The sequence below is a fragment of the Gigantopelta aegis genome, chromosome 9 (genome assembly GCF_016097555.1).
Source record: "Gigantopelta aegis isolate Gae_Host chromosome 9, Gae_host_genome, whole genome shotgun sequence".
NCBI classification, from domain to species: Eukaryota; Metazoa; Mollusca; class Gastropoda; order Neomphalida; family Peltospiridae; genus Gigantopelta; species Gigantopelta aegis.
Genome location: NC_054707.1, coordinates 37,078,775 through 37,102,239, shown reverse-complemented (window position 1 = coordinate 37,102,239; position 23,465 = coordinate 37,078,775). Strand labels below are relative to the sequence as shown.

Sequence of the window (23,465 nt, the reverse complement as noted above, 5' to 3'; positions counted from 1 at the left end):
AGATTAAGACAGAGCAAAAAGGAAAGACCTCCGAACCACACAAGATAAGGAAAAAGAAGGAAGTTACAGTCAAGTGTCTGGAACAGGAAGAACTGGACAGTAGAAGAATTTAGGCCATCCCATTGGCTGTTGGGATGTTTGAACCAGACTACTATCCATAGGGGAATATGCATTTGTTTGAGGACAGGTGAAGAAGAAAAGAAAATAGTCAGTCTAACAGCATGTATTAAACTAAAATTTGTATTTTATTTTTAAAGACATTACAATTGAGTAACAGGGCACTCCATGTAAACTTAGCTACAGCATAAAGAAGCCAAATACAGGTATTTAAAATATACAAAATCTCACTAAACAGATTGTCATAAAACTTTTGAATTTATTTTTTTCTTACAAATATAAGTCAAATTTGCACATTTAAAAAAAAGAAGAAAAAAAAGGGAGCAAACTTCACAACAAAAACAGCTTCTTCAAAGACTTAGTAGGTTTGATTTTTCAATGTCTGGAAAATAATATTTCTCATAATTCATATTTCATCATCATAAGAAATACATTTGGTAACAAACCCTAGTATTTTCCCTATCTTGTTTTAGTATGGCACACAGCACCATGCCTCAATAGTCTAGCACCATCCTGCACTGAGATTAAACAAGCCTTTTTCAATAATTAGTTATAAATTGCCTAGATAAAACACTCAAAATTTGTATTAATTAATTAATAAAATATGCCTGTTATATATTTTGCCATTCATTTATTAAAGCAAGTACATTAATTACATTTATTTTTATTTCAATTAATTTTATGTCTTTAATGAAAAAAACGAAGTGCCCCAAACTTGATGAAAATGCCCCAAACTGCTCACTGGATACATTTTAAAACAACTCGTTGTGAGATAAATGGTATCTAACGGACACAAATGTATTATTCCATTTTTTACATAATCCTCAAAAACCAGGTTTTAAGCAAATTTTAACATCTTTTTCGACTAAAAGTTATTTACCGCCATTGCACTTGTAGCTAACTTAAGCATCACAGACCTATGATTGTCAGGTTAACTATACGTCACAATGTAATCGATTTCCATCGTGTAGTTTTTCATTGGATGTATGGCAGTGGTAACCTGGTCATCACCTAGGAGCAGCCAGTCGTATGTCTTGAAATTGTTAACACACGTACATGTGTAAACAACCATGCGTTATCATGCGGGTGTGTAAGAAAATGCCATGGCAAATTTCTAAGGTAAACACTAAGTGTTGAGCAGCAAGAAGAATGGATACTTCTATTTATTGTCTAATATTGTCTTTATACATGTTGATTACCTGTCCTTGGCCCTGTCTTTCCAGATCTACGACACACATATCTACGATGGGTCCAAGGTTTGTGAACGTCTCCATGATCTGAACATATGATCCACTGTCGTCTTTATCCGTATTCAGCTGAAAGCAAAACAAGACTGATCAATACTGGGTAAATTCTGAACCTAAATAGTGTGCGGTGGTTAACAAGTTGTTCAATAATAAGTGATTGACAGAGATTTCTGGTGGCCACTGGGGCCACAATCACTGAATACATTTCATGCTCAAATAAAAAAAAGTATAAACATTTGAAGGAAAGGAATGAAGAGTAATGGTAACCAATTTTAAGCATTATTAGAACACAAAACCCAAACATTATGCAAATGAAAACTGGTTGACATACACAATATTTCACTCGAACCGTCATTCTTTTCGTGGAGCAGTTTAGTAATTCAAATTCATGCGACTTCATGTGATTAACCATTGTGCATGCTAAAATTATAAGATACAACTGAAACAAGAATCCACAAGAATAAAATAGCTTGTCTACCATAAAAAAAATTATGTGCATTGTTATGAACATTCATAGGTGCAAATATAAACAGTTTCACGACTTGGTACTTATAGTTTGTGAGAAACTGATCTAAATGCAAAACTTTAAAGTCAGTCGAAAAAGTAATACCTAGCTCACCTTTTTTACTTCATAAAGGTGAGACAAAAAGAAAACCCCCACAAAGAAAACAATAAACGCCATGAATAATAGAACAATATTAAGAAAAAAACTTTACGAACCTTAACGAGTTGTGAATCACCAAGTCTGGAGGAGATGAATACAACTCCATTATCTAAATATGTGATGCATTCAGCAATGGTGGTCTGAAAAAGAAGTGAAAAAAAAGGAGAAAGTAATCAAATGCATTAAATCAATAGACACTCACATCTAGCATATTGTCATCACATTTTCTACAGAAAACAGCTAAAACCTTTTAAAGATGTCAAACGTTTCGTCACGTTTTTATCCCATAGCCATTTCTGTGCAATGGTCACATAACTATTCTATTATGAAATTATTTCCAATTTACAAAAGAAATCCATGAATTAAATATCTCATCTACCATGAAAATATTCTGTGTTGATCATAACTGCATCCATCCATAGATATATGTTTTTAAAAAAACAACCCCAAAACACACCATACCTTTTAAAAAAATAGTTTTTTTTAAAAAACATGCACCTAGATTAAGTCATAAGTGCAACTATTAACAAAAAAGAGGAAATGTGTCTTGTGTTTAACGACACCACTATAGCACAATGATAACTATAAACCAACAGAAATGAAGCTAAACATAAACGTTGATGCCATCACCAGAAAATTAATAACTGTATCTCACTTTTGACCTCATTATGGCCTGACAAAAATTATATTCCTAGATCCACCAAAAAACTGATTAAACCATATTTATTTTCATTTAACTCAATGAAATATGCCTGACCTGATCTGACCTTTTACGGTCACAAATATCAAGTGTAAGAAAGTAAAGGTGTATAAATCAGTCACAAATATCAAGTGTAAGAAAGTAAAGATGTATAAATTACATCTCCGAGATATTCCACTTTGAGATCTTTGACAGTGACAGAGCCGTCCATCTTCTCTTCTTTCTCTAGCAGCAACATGAACAACCGTCCAGCCATGTCGCCCAGCAGGAACCTCGAACCGTTGGCGTCAACCTTGCCGTAACAGGTCAGTGCATTTTGCTGAAAGAGAACCGGATATCAAAATATAAACCAACTGAAAGAACCTTACTTTCTAAATGCTTATTTCCATATAAATATTACTCTTTTTTTTTTAAATGTAGATATAATGCAAATAATTTGTGTAATGAAAAACAAAATGTATTTAACAATTTATTGGAAAGTTTAACCTTGTCACCAATGACAATCAGGGTTTTAGATCTTTTGGGGCACAAAAGGTTGGTTTTTTTGTGTCTGATCTGAGCACAGTGAAGTCTTTTCAATGCAATAATGTTAACAACTATCAAAGAGTTGTGGATGTTAAAAAATTAATTTCAAATTATTTTAATCTAATTAAAGCTTACAACTGCAGTGGTTTTTGCTATTTCTTGTTCCAGCCAGTGCACCATGACTGGTATATCAAAGGCCATGGTATGTACTACCCTGTCTGTGGGATACTGCATATAAAAGATCTCTTGCTGCTAATTGAAAAGAGTGGCCCATGAAGTGGCGACAGCGGGTTTCCTCTTTCAATATCTGTGTGGTCCTTAATCATATGTCCAACGCCATATAACCGTAAATAAAATATGTTGAGTGCGTCGTTAAGTAAAACATTTCTATCAGTGGTTTTTGAGTTGAAATGATGTGAGGTTAGCACGTTGGTACTTATATTTGGGTATGATTATTTTGTGCATACAGATTTTGAGCATGTCCACCAAATGCAGCTGAAATAATTGCACACACAAATTAGCAATAAAAAAAGGCATATTTTGTGGAACACTCAAAAGTGATTTAACAACATGACTTGGACTTACTTTTATTGCTGGCGGTGCTATAGGAATAAAGTTATCTCCCTTGTGGTAAGTTATGGACTCCTGACCAATAATAAGGGCGCCACCAATAGGATCTGGAACTAAAACATAGTTTGCATCCAAATAGAAGCAAAGAACAAAACATTTCGTCAACACAGTAAAAATTAAAACAAACTGAATGCACATAAACAGTTAGACCAAGTTACTGAATAAGATAAACAAGCTATAGACTTACGTTTTATCAACCAGTTAATACCAGTAAATTATAAAGTAACCAGAATGCCAAACTAACACTAATAAACCATTTATGTTGGTTCAGTGGACTATCATTTATGTCAAATGTTGTTTGGATAACATACTGGACTATTATATCTTTTCTAGTGCCAAGGGTCAGACCAGTTTTATCGGTAGCTGAAAATATTAAGCTAATAATGAATTATGGATGGCAACAAATTAGAAAAATTAGTACTATCATGTCAGCCTGTCAACAGCTGGAGACAGGGCCACATAAATTGGACTAAATGCGTCTTCAAACAGAAGCCATTATAATTCTTATTTCCTTCAATCAAGTAAAAACATAACCAACACAAATATCCTGGAGTAACCGTGAACCGGCCTACTAACTGGAAATTGCATCTGCATACACGCATTGTAATGTGCTATTGATTTGATGAAATATTTTACCATACTCAATGTACTGTCGAAATCAACCAACAAATGTTTATAACCATGTCAGTTTTTGTTGTGAAGAGATTAAATGCAAGCTGTAGTCTAATGTTGACATTCTTCAGATCCTCCCATAAACCAGGCTATTGTTTTTCAAGAATGACATGCATTACATGATGTCACCAAACCTCTTTACGCAATGAATCAGCGAAGCAGACGAGACGTTGGCAGTGACAGCGTTGTAAAACTGCTGCTTATTTATGGTTTGTTTAATATTACACATCATTTAATATTGCGGTACGGTGCGTAATGGCCGCCATATATACATTTTTCTCTGTATAAAAATATTTGTATGCCTACTTGTCTTTTTGTTATTTGTGGAGTTTCTTTTTTCAGAGGTTTTTGTTAATTAAAAAAAAAAAGTTTCGATGTCAGGGTTCACGCATCTGCAAATTCCTTAAAAAAAAGTCATATGTAAATAGACTGGTTTATGGGGTAGCTCTGTCATGATATTATTTTATATCTCTCGTAAACAGACCACCCACCTGCTATTACCATACAGGCCTCTGTCTCAACGTTGTCCTGCTTCCATGGACCTTTCTGAAATTCTTTTTCACGCAGTGAAATTTCGTATGTTTTCACATGACGCCCATGTTGATCCTAAAACAAAAGACAACATTTGTTTTATTTTTGTTACGTATTTATAAACCAGAATTCCACATAAATAAATGTCTCAGCTAAAATAAAAATAATCATAGTTAAAAAATACTTTGTGATCAATCTCTTTCAGGTTCGATAAATCAACTAGCCATTGGTACCGGCTAGTGAATTTTTAGTCTGGGCTAGTAAAAATTATCAACCGCATTAATTATTATAACACACAGGACACTAGCTAGGGCTTCTGTAAGGGCTAGTGACTTCCTCAAACATTTGTCAAATACTGATCTCTTTCTTTAAAAAAACAAAACAAAACAATTCTTAATTTTAAATAAACTTTACATTTTAAAACATGCACAGAGATGAACATTCATAGGAAAGGAAATGTTTTATTTAACAATGCACTCAACACATTTTATTTACGGTTATACAGTGTTGGGCATATGGTTAAGGATCACACAAGATATTAAGGGAGGAAGCCTTAAGGGATCTTTTAAATGTACCATCCCACACAGGATAGCACATACCAGAGTCTTTGATGTACCAGTCGTGGTGCACTGGCTGGAGCAAGAAATAGCCCAAATGAGCCTACTGACGGGGATTGATCTCAAACCGACTGCACATCAATCGAATGCTTTACCACTGGGCTACGTCTAGCCCTGAACATTCATAGATGCAACTATAGAAATGGCTTAACTGTGAGGATATAATGCTTGAGCTAAACGCATGAGATGATACTATCGCCGTCTTCACTGTCTGAAAACTGACTTCAAGGTGGGGCAATAGTAAGGAGATTCAATTAAAGACTAGTTATGCATCATTAGTTTTATTTTTACCTAACTGGAAATAAACCAGCCTCGGTGGTGTTATGTTTAAGCCATTAGACATAAGGTTCGCAGTCAGGTACCAGCTCCCACCCAGAGCGAGTTTTAATGACTCAAAGGGGAGGTGTAAGGCCACTACACCCTCTTCTCTCTCACTACCCACTAACAACTAGCCCAGATAGCCGAGGTGTGTGCCCAGGACAGCATGCTTGAACCTTAATTGGATATAAGCATTAAAATAAGTTGAAATAAATAATTGGAAATAATAAAAATAGTCATGCATAAAGAATAAACCAAACTGACCACATTAATTTTATTTTTTATGCATTTGTAACTAATAAGCAGACAAGTAAAGCGTCAATTAAGAACACAAACATCTAAGTTATTGAAACTTGAATAGTACAGGATCGTCTTATAAAAAAATTTAATCAAAAAAAAAAAAATTTAATCAAACAAAATGATGACAATGTATTTGAAAAATCCATGAAAATTATAAACCCCAACCATAGCATTTAGGCACGTGAGTGCTAGGGGGGTGATTTTTAAACTGGGAAATATTTCATAGTATAATTATTAGTTTATAATTTTTAGAGAAATTAATTTTTGTCACAACTGCCGTACCAGACCAATAGAGATAGGAGTGCCTGCTCTAACTAAAACTGATAGCATGTGAAGGAATACTTGGCATTTTACCTGATGAACCAAAATAACTGTAGGGGCTTGACAACCGTGGAGAAACTGCATGTCAATAACCATCAACTCTTCAAGTCTGAAAATTAACAGTAGAAGTATAAAATGTCTGCATAGTACTTTAAGGGAATCAACAATGAGAGAAAGAGAAAGAGAGAGAGAAAGAGAGAGAGAGAGAAAGAGAGAGAAGAAAATACATCTGAAAGAGTCATGAGTTGACGATGTTGTTGCAAACAATTTTAATTTAGAACCCTGTTAAAAGACAAGACAACTTACTTTATATATTTGTTTCCTTGTAATACAAAGTAGGACAAAAGTAGGACTGAAAATTGGAAAAAGTAGGAAAACAGAAGGAAAGAGTAGGACTGAAATAGCAAAAGGTTTTTATAATGTATTATACTGAATTTTAAAATTATGTTACTAGCCCTTGTTTATCAGACACTAGAAGCCAAATTTGCAACACCTGTTTTTGTCCTACACAAGTGTAACTGCATTGTTTAAACACATGCACTTAAGAAAAACAGACTTCGTAAATAACACTAGCAATACACATACTTTTACAGAAATTTGTGGCAAAGTAAAACAAAAAAGCAGAAAAAACTAGGTATTTTGAAGAAAAAGTAGGAAAAATAGGATGGCGACACCACTAGAGCACACTGATTAATTAATCATCACCTATTTGATGTCAAACATTTGATATTTCTGACTCAGTCATCAGAGGAAACCCGCTACATTTTTCTTAATGCAGAACGGGATCTTTTATATGCACTTTATCCGACAGGAAAGCACATATCACGGCCTTTGACCAGTTGCGGTGCACTGTTTGGAACAAGAAAAAACCCAGTCAGTTGAATGGATCCATCAAGGTGGTTCAATCGTGCGACTAAAGCACCTCAAACGAGCACTCAACCGACTGAGCTAAATCCCTCAACTGACTGAGCTAAATCCCTGAACCGACTGAGCTAAATCCCTCAACCGACTGAGCTAAATCCCTCAACCGACTGAGCTAAATCCCTCAACCGACTAAGCTAAATCCATCTCCCTAAAGTCTGAAGGAAGACATCCCCTAAATTTCTGCTCATGTTTCAACAGACCTTGTCGCCACCAACATCTGTCTTCTCGTTCTCTCTCTCTCCATAATCTTCACCTACCTTGCTAAATATTTCACAAAAAACCTAGCCAATGACTAATTCACTTAAAACAAACTTAAAATAATTACTTAATTTATGTATAATTAAAACAATATATATATTATTTACCGGATGTTAAAAGCTTTCAGTTCCTTATTATCTCTGTCAAGGGGGATAACTTTGAACAAGCCATCATAGAGACGCAAGCCAATCACGCGACAGAGTGGATCGACAATGCCAATAATGCCTGTCATAGATGGACGTCCGATGCGATCCTGAAAGAATAAAATAAAATGTAATATAAATAAAACGTCAACAGGATATTTTACAAGAAACCAAAAATTTTCATTGGACTTTTGCTTTGGATTGTTACTTTCTTTGGGCTTTTTTGTCTATCTTTTACTAACACTTGATTTGAACCCTAGAACTCAGAGAAGAGTGACTTAAAACCAGAAATTTTACCATCACATTTATGGTTAGTTTGTAACTTTTCTAATTATTGGGCGATTCATTTTCATGGAACTTAATTAACTGTTCTGTGTGTGTGTGTGTGTGTGTGTGTGGGGGGGGGGGTTATCTGGAAAAAGAAATGTGCCTTTTCATGAATTAAATTACTGAAAACTGAAAGTTCTCTCATATACAAAATAATTAAATTTTGGTTACGTCTATTACAATTTAACGTTATCCCATTGGTTAAGGCAAAGCAACGTTCTCACATAAGTTTGCAGATGATTTTTTTTTTGCACCCAGATGAACGTAAAAAACCCCAAAAACAGACAATACTTATAATTACATTTGAATCATACTTACTATTAATAACACTAACTCTTCATACTTTATTTTGAATTATTTTTGGTCCATAAAGAAAATAACTCAATAAGACAACTTGCCCATATAAAATGACATTTTTACGTTCATTGAGAATTGAACAAACTCCCGTTGCTACATCTGGACCAATGGGATGACATTATATTGTAATGAACATAACAGAAATTTTATTATTTCTCGATGAGCGCAAACTATAATGTCAGGGAACATCATATCTGGTGACGTTATTTTATATTGGTAGGTTATATTTAATTGTAAGTATTGTCTGTTATTTCTTTTACGTTCATTTAGGTATGATAACAAAATTTATCCCCAAACTTGTGTGAGAACGCCGATTCACACAGTTGGCAGATTTGTTTTTGATCATACCCCAATGAGCATAAAAGAAATAATAGACAATCCTTAAATATTAATGCAGGGGTTTGATCCTACAATCAAAACACCTCAAGCGAGCACTCTAGCTCCCACCCCAGTCATGTAGCCCAGTGTCAAACCACTCGCCTGATGCACAATCGGTCTGGGATTAATACCCATTGGTGTACCCATTGGGCTATTTCTCATTCAAGCCAGTGCCATGGTATGTGCTATCCTGTCTATGGGATGGTGCACATAAAAAGATCCTTAGCTACTAATGGAAAAATGAGGCGGGTTTCATCTCTAAGACTATATGTTACAATTACCAAATGTTTGACATCCAATAGCCGATGATTAATAAATCAATGTGCTCTAGTGGTGTCTTTAAAACAAGAAGGAAATGTTTTATTTAACGACACACTCAACACATTTTATTTACGGTTATATGGTGGCAGACATATGGTTAAGGAACACAGATATTGAGAGAGGAAACCCACTGTCGCCACTTCATGGGCTACTCTTTTCGATTAGCAGCAAGGGATCTTTTATATGCACCATCCCACAGATAGGATAGTACATACCACGGCCTTTGTTACACCAGTTACACCAGCACTGGCGGGAACGAGAAACAGCCCAATGGGTCCACCAACGGGGATCGTTCCTAGACCGACCGTGCTTCAAGCAAACGCTTTACCACTGGGCTACGTCCTGCCCCTTGTGTTTAAAACAAAACCAAAGAAAAGCCAGCCCAGTGAAAAGGACCGACTATTCGACTGTACCTGAACGTTGCCATGAGCTCTGGTGATGATCTCCATGTTCTCTCCATCCTGCTGACACTCCAGTATCATAGCATGATACCTGGCTGTCAGCAGGAACAGCAAGTCTTTGCTTTCACCCTGATCAATGAAAAACAGAATTGTTGGGCATAGGCAAGTTAGAGACAAGTGATCAATAACTAAAATACTGTAAATTTGTGAAACAGATAATACAGAGCCATCTAATCTGTGCAGCTTAGTATTGGAGAAATCGTCATAAAATGCAAGTTCAAGTAGGGCTAGCTCTGGCACTTGCCAAATTCGTCAATTGCCAATTTTATTTTAGCGAAATAATTTCAGGTAAAAATTGACATTTTTAAAGAAAATAACTGACAATTTCTGCAATTTTTAAAGTTTAATAGACAATTTGGAGAATTGTTTTCCTCACCCAGAGCTAGCCCTAGCTGAGTCCTAGTTGCCTAGATGGCAATCTTTTGATGGAAATGTCTGCCCATAAGTGGTGCCCCTCCAAACTGTCTTAGTGACATAATTTTTGTTATTAAACTGAAAGCAGTACTTGTCATGACCTAATTTTTTTTTTAATTCAACCCTTAATAATAGTCAAAGCAGCATTGAGTAGATGTTTAGAACTTGTGTAAATTGAAAACAAAAATCTAGCTTACGGGAGGTCTGAAGAGCTCCATGACAGCGATTTTCCCATATATTCCCACTTCTTTGATTGGTCGAAGTCCTTCAGGTGTGACTACATAGAGCTCCATGCGAGTATTTTTGGCAATGATCAGGTTCAGATCATGCACGGATGTAAAATTTCCTGAAAAAAAAAAAAAAAAGGATTTTTTTTAAACAAAATAAAAATAATTGCGTAAATTGCAATAACGAGTTTCCATATTAAAATTCCCACCATGATTCTAATTATTGCATGTCTGCAGCTGTGTTAGGTGTTTTAATTTTTTTTATTTTAACATACAATATTGGATACCTTTGATACGGGGATGAGTGGATCAATTGTCAACAAATAATGCTGTTTTTCTTCTGTCGCTTCATGTATTTTATGGGCTAAACACAAATCAGGAAACATCACAGACATTATTTATGTAGTCTTATTGTTCCAGTACTAGTTAAGTACTACAGATGAGAGCAGGTAACTACCTATAATTGTTTATTTGCCGATACTTTCCATCTTATACCTGATCAGGCTATAACTCCCCCACAACATTGTTTTTAGCATTCTACCCCCCCCCCCCCCATGTAACAACTGATCCATGTATAATATACAATATAATATACCAAAAAATCCCAATTTATTAGAAAAAGTTAAACATAATTTTATTATTTTACTATCTCTACACATGGTTTGGCAGCAATTTTTGTTATTAATAAATTTATGATTTTTTTTAATTTTAAAAATTAATGTTCATAGTTACTATGGTAATTTTAACAAATTATTTAATTGCATTGTACAGTTGTTCATTTTAACTACTAGTAATTATTTCTTTTGATATACTAGTAACAGTCTGGTCCAGTTTCACTCAGCTAGCCTCTCGATGTTCACTTGCTTCCACTGTGCCCGATACACATGCTTAGTGTTCAGCGAGTGTTTGTGATGTCTTCCAGTGTTTAGCAAATGTTTTTTTCTGCTTGGTCTGGTTGAATCTAGACGTTAAGTGGAGGTAATATCTTCATTCATGAACAGGTCATGTATCTTTGTTTACTTAAAAACTGGACTACCAACAGGAAATTGATAATGCTCAGTGTTGTCACACTAATTTGTTACTAACAGTAACGTTTAATAAAACCTTTTTCACTTTAATAATATAATGTATAAAACATTGACCAATATATACTCCCTTATCTATAGATGTTTAAATAAACATTACAATGGATAGTAAGAATCTGTAATTTCTATATCCTTTTGACATCCAATAGCCGATAATTAATTAATCAATGTGCTCTAGTTGTGTAGTTAAACTAAACAAACTTTTAAACTTTTTTTTTTATATCTTTTCCTGAAAACCATAATATGCAGTTATTAAAGAAATTCACATTATTTCAATTAAATTAATCAGATCAATCTATTACTATTAGCAGACATGACTGGGATACATTGTTTATTGTTCAGACGCTGTTTGTTAATTGTGTCCAATTTATTTTTACATATATTACTAATTAGGTATGCATTGAAGGGGCATTCAGAATGATGCTAAAGAATACAATGCAACTGTGATGATACATTAAATTGTGCACAAAAATGTTTTATTATTTATTTTAAAAAGTGCTTCCTAAACAAATGTGTCGACACATCAATAGTCGATAAGCAGGGAACATTTTGTTCAGTATTGCATCAAGATCCCTACCCAATTTTAAAACATTAAACATTAGTTGCTAATCAATTTTCATCTGACCAGAAATATCGCTAATCAAGATTTTAAAAACAAAATGTTCCTTGATAAAGTAGGTAGATAGGAACGTATGTATTAATGTGCACATTCAGAGCAAGCTGTTGTAGTGCATGCCTGTCATGGGTGAAGGTGTCGACTTTCGCTGGCTCTTTTGTCCAGGACAGGAAAGGGTTTGTGGTTAGGGTGGGAGAGGAGATCGCCTGCACGGTCATGTGCAAGGGAGCACAAGCTGCCCGACCAGGGTAGGTAGCGAGCAGGGTTGGTTTTTGGTACTACTGAATTTGTAAATGTCTCATAGGATTTGGTCCAAAATGAAATAGATTTTCGCAATTTTGTATAGTAATTTTGACACATAATTTGGAAGAGTTCATCAACATTCAATTGGAACTAATTAGTGATTTGACTTACTTGGCCAAAACTTAGCTAATGTTGATAATGCTGTCCACCTAAGCATTTGTGTTATATTTTTAAGTTAAAATCTTTCTTTAAAAATATTTGTTTCACCGCCACAGTACAATGGAACAATAAACGTGTTACTACTGAAAGTTATTTTAATTTTAATGTTTTTTAAACTCAAGTAATGAGTGCATTTTTAGTGAGACCCCCCCCCCTGTATTTACTGGCCTGCATTGCGGCACATAAGTCTGCGCAGAAAACATTAAAACAACACTTCTATCGCTAATATTTACAGAAATAGCAAATAAAGAGTTTTTGTAAGTTCTAAACAACAAAAACTTCCCATTATAGTTTGTTTCAGAAAAATTTAGATTATGCAAATGGTTTAAATATAAATGGTGTTCCATGATCCTTAGTTTGGACAACACAAAATGACGATATATAAAAAGCTGATGTCAAAATTTTTGATCATTATTCAACAAAAGTTGTCTGTTATTAACAGTGTAAATGAGCACAAATAGTGTTCGTTAGACATATAGGACAATCAATGATAATTTTGAAACAGACTATAGCTAAAATAGGCCATGCTGTAAGTGCAGGCTTCAAAATCTGTGTGCAACCATTTTGCATTATGTCACTCGGAGGGAAATACAAAGTATGCTTGGATGTTTAAGTTAACAGATAAAATAAAACATTTATTTCATTTATGGATTCATAAATTACAATAAGGTATGCACTGAAGCTTCTGTGTAAACTTGTATAAGTTGATAATTATACAAGGTTGATCATTACAGCGTTGACAGACACGTCACACGTGATACAAAAACATGTTGATCGAGGCTGGCAAAAGTATACTTTTAGTGCATCAATTCAGAGGGTTTTTTTCAATCAAATTGTTATCTATCAGTTTTATATGTATATATTCACAATCAAGATGTGTTGTTTTAACCACTGTTTTATGAAGTAAATTAACGTTGTTTGTTTGTTTACAAACATACCCCAACACTTGTTTCAAGGCGTAATGTAACTTTTGTGCCACGCAGACTAAGGTGACATGAATGTATTTGGGATGACAACTGCGTGAACTGGTTTCTTCTTAGCCCGAGCTCTCTGACTGTAAGAGAGCTAGACGGACATTTGGACATAAACACGCTCTCATTACAGTCAGAGACCAACCTATGTCTTTTTTTGGCAATTCCTGACTACCAAACGGTAGGCAACGAGTCCCGCTCTAATACCACAACAATCCTATGTTTGACGTCAAATACCTTTACATCAATCATTTTCGAGTTAAGTGATACAAAAAAAATCCACATATTAATCACTAATACACATAATACAGAAAGAAACCCGACAGCACCCACATTCAGCTACGCTTCGTGACACTCCGTCGCAACAATTGCAAAGCTCGGCGATCTATTTCGAGACTGGGCGATTCCGCCTTGTGCAGCAGTTACAGGGGTCATCTCATAAGAGGAGGCAGTACGTAGCACATACTTTTGCCGTATCCTGTCGATAACACCCCAAATGTATCCTTCAAATTCAAAATGGAATCAATAATGTGTAATTGTTTTGGTTTAATGACGTAATGAAATCCAAATTCATCCAAAACGGCATTAGCCAACTCTTCCATGTTGTAACTTCGCTTGATATGAGACGTCCCCTGTAACTGCTGCACAAGGCGGAATCGCCCAGTGCGCGATCACGTGGTCTACGTCTCGAAATAGATCGCCGAGCTTTGCAATTGTTGCGACGGAGTGTCACGAAGCGTAGCTGAATGTGGGTGCTGTCGGGTTTCTTTCTGTAGTATGTGTATTAGTGATTAATATGTGGATTTTTTTTGTATCACTTAACTCGAAAATGATTGATTTTAAAGGTATTTGACGTCAAACATAGGATTGTTGTGGTATTAGAGCGGGACTCGTTGCCTACCGTTTGGTAGTCAGGAATTGCCAAAAAAAGACATAGGTTGGTCTCTGACTGTAATGAGAGGTGTTTATGTCCAAATGTCCATCTAGCTCTCTTACAGTCAGAGTACTCGGGCTAGTTTCTTCTCAGACTGTTAGTACACTCTAATGACTGAATGTCTCTTTAGACAAAATCAAACATTACGGAACTTTACTTTTGATAAGCTGGGGAGTCGCTAAACAAACATTCACGGTCATACTGGTCTCCCTTTTCTCTCACTTTGTAGGTTGTTACTTTGTAAAATTTTGAAACAAGTTCTCAACAAGAATTTTTAGCCTTTTCAGGCTTTTGCGCCATCGCTTATAAAAATATACAAGTTTACCTGTGACACAAGCATTCACTGCCGTTGGCTTGTGAGCTGTCACAACATAATTGAAAGCCATCGTTTAAAATATATGTATAACTGTGAAGAAAATTTATTTTTCACAATAACACTATTTTGCAGCCGGAACTCTATCTATATCATTGCCTTTTGCGCATGCCTGGCGCCAATAGAAATTTCAGATTAGACGCGCGTTTTTAGCTTCCGGCCGTGGTAAATAGCACAAATAACGCTTTTAAATTAAGGTTTTTATTCTCTTTAAATTCTTTGTCATGCTTTGAAGCACAAAGTAATGTTTACACATTATTTTTAACGCTCGTGATTAGCTTTCATTAGTACATTACACTGATTAAATTAAATTAAATTAAATCAAATTAGCTAGGATCTCAAGCAGGGTTCGACATTAATGCCGAACCGGTAGCAAGTGTAATCGTTCCTTGTTCTTTTACCCCGAGCCGAAGGCGAGTGGGTAAAAGAGGGTACGGTTATAGAATATGTCCGCCACCTAAATACAACCATTTACTATACACTAAATAACAAATCTGTAATTTTCGATAATTTTAACTACTCTGACGATTACTAAAATAAAGCCAATAACTCGAGTTAATTTCCATTTTATTTTATTTTATTTTAGGAACTTTGCGTTATTTTGTGTTTTATTTCAGGAACGGTTAGGGTTTAGTTTGTTTTAGGAACATAGGGTCGAGTGATTTTCTGTTTTACTTTATTTTAATTTAGGAACTTTGTCGGTCGATTGTTACAGAAGAGTGTTGATAGCCTACACGGCTACAGAGTGATTATGGTTAGCAAGGGAGGCTGGGGGGGCTGGCCCCCCCAATAAGTCTTAATGTCCATATTTTTTTATATTATTATTTTTTTACTAAATAAATTATTTTATTTTCTTTCTTTTTCCTCTGCAAAAAAACATGCCCCACTTTTTTTAAGAATCCCACCAAAAAATCCCTCTTTTTACAGAAGGATTAGTGGCGGACAGATTCTATAACCGCTCCTAAAAGAGCACAGAGAGGGTACATAAAAAGTCATATACCCCGAGAGATGCTTCTACAATGAATTTATCTTGCCAACATGTTAAACCATATAGCCAAATAATCAAAATAATGCCAGACAGTAATTACTAATTGTTAACCATTTATTAACAGAGCCATACCACGCGGATGTGAACGAAACCACTTGCCAGTGACGAAAAATAGTTCCATCAATAAATAACACCATGACCATAATTTTAGGTGGCCGAGTTCAACATTGCAGCTTTTAAAAGTTTTGAAATAGTGTATTTTATAGTAAAAATAACATTAATTATGTATACTTGATTGATTATCAATGTTATTTATAATCTAATTATTGCTTTAGCATTAACTGGGGTGGCTGAAAACTGTTGAAATTACAGACGGGGTATACTAGTAAGAGAATTTGGCTCCGCCTACAGGGGTATAAGGGATTTGTCCAACGGCAAACAACCAATGAGATTAAAGAATTTTACATGAAGGCGAGATAATAGATGTGCATATGGTGCCCCTATCATGACTGTATATTATTACCCACACCATGTTTGAAATGCTAGAAAGCCAGTATGAGTATTTGCATACAAAAATGTTAAAATTAACAAAATGTAGGTACCGGGTACAGTACATATTAAAACAATGTACAAATTAAGCATGTACTTATTTTCAAAGCCCATTAAGGTATTTCCAACAAAAGTAATTTTACCTGGGCATTGAAATAAGCAAGATATGTAACAGTATACATATTTGCTTTGTATGTAAAATAGTATTAGATTATCCCAAGCAACTTTAAAGTTTTCAAAGAAAGAAAGAAATGTTTTATTTAACGAGGCACTCAACACATTTTATTTTACGGTTATATGGCATCGGACATATGGTTAAGGACCACACAGATTTTAAGAGGAAACCTGCCGTCGCCACTACATGGGCTACTCTTTCCGATTAGCAGCAAGGGATCTTTTATTTACGCTTGCCACAGGCAGGATAGCACAAACCATGGCCTTTGTTGAACCAGTTGTGGATCACTGGTCGGTGCAAGTGGTTTACACCTACCCATTGAGCCTTGCGGAGCACTCACTCAAGGTTTGGAGTCAGTATCTGGATTAAAATCCCATGCCTCGACTGGGATCCGAACCCAGTACCTACCAGCTGGTATGACCTTTGATAGGTCTACATGTTAATTATTTTAGTCTTATCTTTGCAACAGCAACAGGGTCAAGTATTATGTTTAGCACAACATAAAGTTGTATATGTCTTACATCAATAAAACTTAGTTTATACATGTGGCTGCACAATCAGATGTTAATCTCGATCCATGTTAAAAAGATTTAACATCAAACATTTTTATTAAATTGCTTTTATGAAGAAAAAAATTAAAAATTAGATTAGTCATGAAATTTTTAATCACTTTTTTTGTTTCTTTTTATAAAATTTAATTTAATTAGGATTTTTCAAAACGTACTTGAGATGAACAGACATTTAATCCTGTCAAATTCTTGTTGAAACTATGTAAAATTTGAAAACAAAATAGGTACATGCATTTTAAAATATGGTTTAAACTGTTATCTGTTTGTACATGTAAATGCCTTCAGTCACATGTCTACTCCAACCTATGGTGCACATAAATACACCTGTTTTCATTGTATTTTGTATTTTTTCATTTTTATAGTTTTATATCATTTAAAACATGGCTGACTTTGGGTTTGCACGATTTGGGGATGATGAAGAAGATGATGAAGAAGAAACTGAATTTCAGGTTAAAACAATTTAAGCATTTTAAGTTTTCAGTATTTTTCAGATACCTCTACCATTTCCTGTTTAATAATTAATAAAAACTATTTGTTTGTGACATACCGGGGTACTTGTTTTATTCTACAGTAAAACCAGCTCAAATTGGTCTGGTATAGACTAGGCAGCATTTTGGATGTGGCTTGTTACTTTCAACTTTAATTTCACAAAAGAAAATTTACAGAGTGACAAATTATCTCCCTTTTTTAGTCAACAGCCTTAAAATTAATAATTCACACATATTTATTATGGTTTTTTTGTAATGTTTATTAAGTAACTTCAGTGACTTGTCCACCCAATTATAGTCTGGAATATCTAGTCTGCTTTGAAACTGACTTAAATTAACTGATTTTATTTCTAGTTTCGGTATGGGGGCCGTGATGGTCTGATTTTTCTTATTGACTGTTCCAAGAAGATGTTTGATCCTGATGCTGGTGATGAAAGTCACTTTCAACTTTGCATGAAGGTAAATGAAACCTGTTTATTTGTATAGACGAGATGAATGGAAAATATATGCAATTAACAGGGTGTTCAATTGTGCTAGTAGCCAAGTGGTAAAGCGCTTGCTCGATGCGTGGTCTGTCTGGGATCGATCACCGTCAGTGGGCCCATTGGGCTATTTCTCATTCCAGCCAGTGCACCACGACTGGCATATCAGGGGCCGTGGTATATATTACCCTGTCTGTGGGATGGTGCATGTAAAAGATCTCTTGCTGCTAATCGAAAAAGAATAGCCCATGAAGTGGCGACATCGGGTTTCCTCTCTCAATATATGTGTGGTCCTTAACCATATGTCTGATGCCATATAACCATAAATAAAATGTGTTGAGTGCCTCGTTAACTCAAACATTTCCTTCCTTCTCTACATTTTGTACTTCCATGTATTTCCTCAAAATTGAAGTAGCATTATTTGTATTGTTTTGTAGATATTCTGATCCACTGCTAATGAAAACGAAAAGAAGTTTGTTTTGTTTAACAACACCACTAGAGCACATTGATTTATTAATCATCGGCTATTGGATGTCAAACATTTGGTAATTCTGACACATAGTCATCAGAGGAAACCTGCTATATTTTTCCTAATGCAGCATAGGATCTTTTTATGCACTTTCCCATGTACAGGAAAGCACATACCACAGCCGTTGACCAGTTGTGGTGCACTGATTGGAACAAGAAAAAAAATCAGTTGAATGTATCCACCGAGGTGGTTCGATCATGTGATGCAAGCACCTCAAGCGAGCACTCAACTGACTGAGCTATGTCCCACCCCACACTGCTAATGAGATAGTACAACAATCTAAAATATTGGTTAAACATCTAGCCAATGAAACTCTTCTAAACCAGACCTCGCCGCGAAACAAAATTGAGTGGTGTGATTAATTGCTTCTCTAACTTCCATTACTGGGAGCTATATAAGATACGACCATATTGGTACTATATAAATTCACACGCTAAGGGGAGCTGAAAATGACACTCCTTGAACTAGTCTCAGGGGAGTGATAGGGAGCTATAGTCGGTCCCATCATTCTATATACATGTTTTTTGTAAATAATTCCAGTTTGGTTTGACGTAAGAAGAAAAGCAAAATTGTTTTGGAAAGAACAAAAATATACTATTTTTGTGTGCAATTCACAAATCAATTGGCTTGAACATAAATAGCTTGTAATAAATTCCATAGTATGAAAAAAGGTGTATACTGTGGGACGAACTATAGAGTGATGCCTCTGCTTAAATGGTCAGGGCTGCTGTAAACCAGCCACCCACAGGACCAAGTAAAAAGTCCAATTTTAAGTGGTATCCAGTTTAGAGAGGTTGTGTCCTATACCATAATAAAAATGTTCAGTTTTGAGTTTCACTGCAGCACTGGGCTTAACTACAAAAGTAATACTGCTCAGCCTAAAATTAGTTTAAGAGTTTAATTTCATTTCAACTTATTTTCATGCTTATGTCCAATTTAGGTTTAAGCACGCTGTCCTGGGCACACACCTCAGCTATTTGGGCCGTCTGTCCAGGACAGTGGGTTAGTTGTTATTTGGTTAGTGGTTAGTGAGAAAGAAGAGGGTGTAGTGGCCTTACACCTACCCATTGTGTCTTTAAGAACTTGCTCTGGGTTAGAGCCGGTACCGGGCTGCGAACCCTGTACCTATCAGCCTGTAGTCCAATGGCTTAACCACTGTACCACTGAGGCCATTTAGAGTTTTATGTGAAATTTCAACTAGAATCTCTTGCTGTTGTTTCAGTGTGTGATGACCACCATGCAGAACAAGATTATTGGGAGTGACAAAGACCATGTTGGTGTTGTTTTCTTTGGAACTGTAAGTACAGAACATGGTGAAACAGGGGAATTAACACCAGGAAAAGAACAGAGAAAATCTTTCTTGCATTTTCCAGTGTACAATAAATAGAAATTATGATTTAATAGAATTCAGGGCTAGCGCTGGGTCAGCAGAAAATTTCGCCAAATTATCTGTTAAACTTCAGAAATAACAAAACCCCAGTTATTTTGTATCAAAATATCAATTATTTCGCCAAATTAAAATAAAATTTGCCAATTGTTTTTGAAATTTACAATTGCCAAATTTGGCAAGTGCCAGAGCTAGCCTTGGAATTGTGTACCTTATATAGCAGAGTCCGGTTTCAGAGTAAAAACAAAAACAAGTTTTGGATAGGGTTGGTACAGACATTAAAAAAGTCAGTGAATTTCAAAATATTGCCTGAAAAATGCTTGAACTTGTACATGTAAATATGAATTTTTAAATGTTGGAATTTTTACCGAAATATCTTTTCATTTGGTAGCAAAAATTAAATGAAAGAATGTTAAATTTAATACAGTTATGTAAAAGAGAAAGATGTTTGTAGTGTTTTAATAAAATTGAAACATGAAGAAATGTGTTCCTTTAAAAAAGTCATTATTAGCTTCAAAGTTGCTTTAAACGTTTACTGTAAATAAAACTACTGGGATCAGTTTTGGTGGATTTTATTTATTTATTTATTTATTATTTTTCTTTTTGCAGGAAAAATCTGAGAATCCCAGTGATTTTAAACACATTTACATTTATCAGGTGAGTCCAGTCTCCTAAGCTGCCTGTATGCATGTAGATAACAGTGAGAAATTTATTGTTAGCACTTTGGTTAAAAAAAAAATAATTCACAGCTAAATGAAATACATGTATGGCATGTATATATAGAAATAATCAATCGTATAATACAATTGTTGAATTAGCCTTTGGGTGAATTTATGTGAAATATATTTGCTAAATAAAGTTTACCTAAACATCTCTTCCCCCCCCCCCCCCCCCCCCCCCAACTCATTTCTTTTAATGAACTACATTTATGTAATTAAATTAACTAACTGGAAAGAATCTGGATTTAGTTAAGTTCTCAGATATGTAGAGTATTTCCTCAAAAAGTATTCAAAGGGCATAATTTAAAAAAAATTTAGTAGCCAAATTATTTAATAAATGTGGTAGCCTTTCTGTGTGAAAATTAGCAAATGGCTAATTTGGCAAATGACAGGGAGCTCTACTGGGCTGTTCCAAAATAATTAAATGGGTGAGGCAGCAAGGGCCATAATTATTATATTATGCATGGTAGGTCTGCTGCATTGTTTTCTCTAAGCATACTTTGTTACATCACTTGCTTCTAATGAAAAAATGTAGCGGGTTTCCTCTCTAAGACTACCGTATATGTCAAAGTTACCAAATGTTTGACATCCAGTAGCCGATGATTTGTAAATCAGTGTGCTCTAGTGGTGTTGTTAAATAAAACAAACTTTAACTTTTAGTGTTGTCCTTTTCTTCACAAATTTTTTCTTCTCAGTCGTCAAACTAAATAATCTTAACTTGGTTTACATAAAAGTCTGTTTTGTGGATGATGGGTATATTTTCTTTAAATGTTTTCTACCCCTCCCATGTGTTATAAAAAGTTGCTAAATATTGATCTTGTGGATATTAATGAATCAGTTCAGTCAGACCTGTCAACCCTCCCGGATTCCACGGGAGTCTCCCGGTATTAGATCAAATCTCCTTTTCTCCTGTGCGGGAGACAGTTTCTCCTGTTATATGACATTTTTGTAAGCATAAAAAAAATCGATCCTCTTTTGTCAAAATAACAGAAGGGAAGTAACTCTGCCTTTTTTTCTCATTCGGAAAATGTCGACTACTTTCGGTTTCCGAGAATGTAACAGGCCGAATTGTCCCGACTGCTTAACCTTTGCCGAAGTGAGAATTGTGGGATAGCCTATTTATATTGTTAAAAAAGCACATGGAGTTTATAAAATGATGTGTTATTATAATGTTTGTTGTCATCGTAATGGCTATGAAGCGTATTGCCGCTAATTAAACAGGCTGTGTATTGACATTCAGTGTTGCCATATAAAAAAAAAACTATCCAATTTAGTTCTAATAACACCTCTGAATTGTAAAATGTCTTCCCACTGGATTACATAATGCAAAACTATGACAAATCTGAACTGCCAGACTCCCGAGTTGACAGCGATACACACCGATGCATGTTAAAATCACATGTCACAGCAAGACAACGAAAAGACCAATTAGCTGTATAAACATACTTGTGTCAGTTAATTTTGTATGTTTGTGCGGTAAAATGTTGGTTATAAGGGTACACTTCAAGAAATTATTTTTGTACAATTAAAAAATGTTGTGTTTTGACATTGACATAAAGTTACTCTGGGTATAATTCCGGTATATTTCACACGATGTCCGTAATGAGGTTTTACTTATGATTAATGAAAATACAAATGTTTATTGCATCATTATAATGATTTTAAATCAGTACCACGCCACCGTTCCTCATTATAGTAAAAACTGAATATTAATTTATAAGATTTATATAAATTTGTCTTTGGTACTTAGGACACTAACCACAAATGATAATGTAACGCAACCTGTAAGGCTGTAAGTGTAATACCGTAAATGTACTAATTAAATTTTTTATTTCTTGTTCATGTTCTTAACATTTTTGGATAAAATATTTTATTTTTTTTAAATATGTATTAAATCATAATAATATTTAAACTTAAAAAAAAAAAAAAAATAATAATAATAATATTTTTTTTTTTTTTTTTTTAATGCCAAGATCTAAAGTTAAGAAGTATATATGACATTATAAAGTATTCATATAACTTATTGTAATAATGTTTTTTTAAAATCTTGCGATTTTGGGTTAAATTGTGTGAATTTAAAAAATCTCCTGCTTTTTGACCAAATCTCCTGCTTTTTCAACACACACCTCCTGCTTTCTCTTGACTAAAGGTTGACAGGTCTGGTTCAGTTCACAATATGTACTGTGTTGAAATATCAGTTCTCATTATGCAAGAGTTGATCAGCATTTGGGTTGTCCAGTAGTTTGACGGGTTTGTCCTGGGAACAGTGAGTGGTGTTGGTGTAGCCGATATATTACAAAACTATGCTATGTACTGTCCTGTCTGGAAAAGTGTCCATTAAAAACATATACTGCTGAGACATTGGTTGGATATAACAGACTCATGTTCTTTGTTTTCAGACTTTAGATCAGCCTGGAGCCGAGAGGATTTTAGATCTAGAAGAAATGCAAGAAAGTTTGTATTATTATTATTATTATTATTATTATTATTATTATCTGTCTAAATTGACGTGTAGTACATGTATATTATACCATCAGATTAGTAATGTCATATAGTAGAATTTCATCACTTGGTGAAAACATCTGTTAAGAGTCTTTATCTTTTTTATATGCTAGTCTTTGAAGTTTGACGGCTATGGCATTGTCCAAATGTTTCGTTTCCAGAGCATATCTTTCTATCACTATCA

The 23,465-nt window shown here is 34.7% G+C and overlaps 2 protein-coding genes across 3 annotated transcripts in view; one reads left to right on the top strand and one right to left on the bottom strand.

Moving 5' to 3' along the window:
* The window catches only part of LOC121380708 (DNA damage-binding protein 1-like), a 39,110-nt gene extending 24,131 nt beyond the window's left edge, over window positions 1-14,979 (bottom strand). The window contains exons 1-10 of one of the 2 annotated variants that reach the window (XM_041509659.1): window positions 14,846-14,979; window positions 10,423-10,571; window positions 9,764-9,880; window positions 7,932-8,077; window positions 6,676-6,751; window positions 5,047-5,161; window positions 3,839-3,936; window positions 2,889-3,047; window positions 2,085-2,168; window positions 1,317-1,433 (exon numbers count right to left, since the gene is read on the bottom strand). In XM_041509659.1, coding sequence (XP_041365593.1) covers window positions 1,317-1,433; window positions 2,085-2,168; window positions 2,889-3,047; window positions 3,839-3,936; window positions 5,047-5,161; window positions 6,676-6,751; window positions 7,932-8,077; window positions 9,764-9,880; window positions 10,423-10,571; window positions 14,846-14,906 — 1,122 coding nt within the window. In that variant the 5' untranslated portion in view covers window positions 14,907-14,979. The remainder of the gene's footprint in view (window positions 1-1,316; window positions 1,434-2,084; window positions 2,169-2,888; window positions 3,048-3,838; window positions 3,937-5,046; window positions 5,162-6,675; window positions 6,752-7,931; window positions 8,078-9,763; window positions 9,881-10,422; window positions 10,572-14,845) is intronic. The other variant, XM_041509660.1, reaches the window with a different exon arrangement.
* A 56-nt stretch (window positions 14,980-15,035) lies between these two features.
* Window positions 15,036-23,465, top strand: part of LOC121381551 (X-ray repair cross-complementing protein 6-like) — a 32,140-nt gene continuing 23,710 nt past the window's right edge. The window contains exons 1-6 of the mRNA XM_041510883.1: window positions 15,036-15,090; window positions 17,537-17,623; window positions 18,017-18,121; window positions 19,896-19,970; window positions 20,670-20,717; window positions 23,179-23,233. Coding sequence (XP_041366817.1) covers window positions 17,555-17,623; window positions 18,017-18,121; window positions 19,896-19,970; window positions 20,670-20,717; window positions 23,179-23,233 — 352 coding nt within the window. The 5' untranslated portion in view covers window positions 15,036-15,090; window positions 17,537-17,554. The remainder of the gene's footprint in view (window positions 15,091-17,536; window positions 17,624-18,016; window positions 18,122-19,895; window positions 19,971-20,669; window positions 20,718-23,178; window positions 23,234-23,465) is intronic.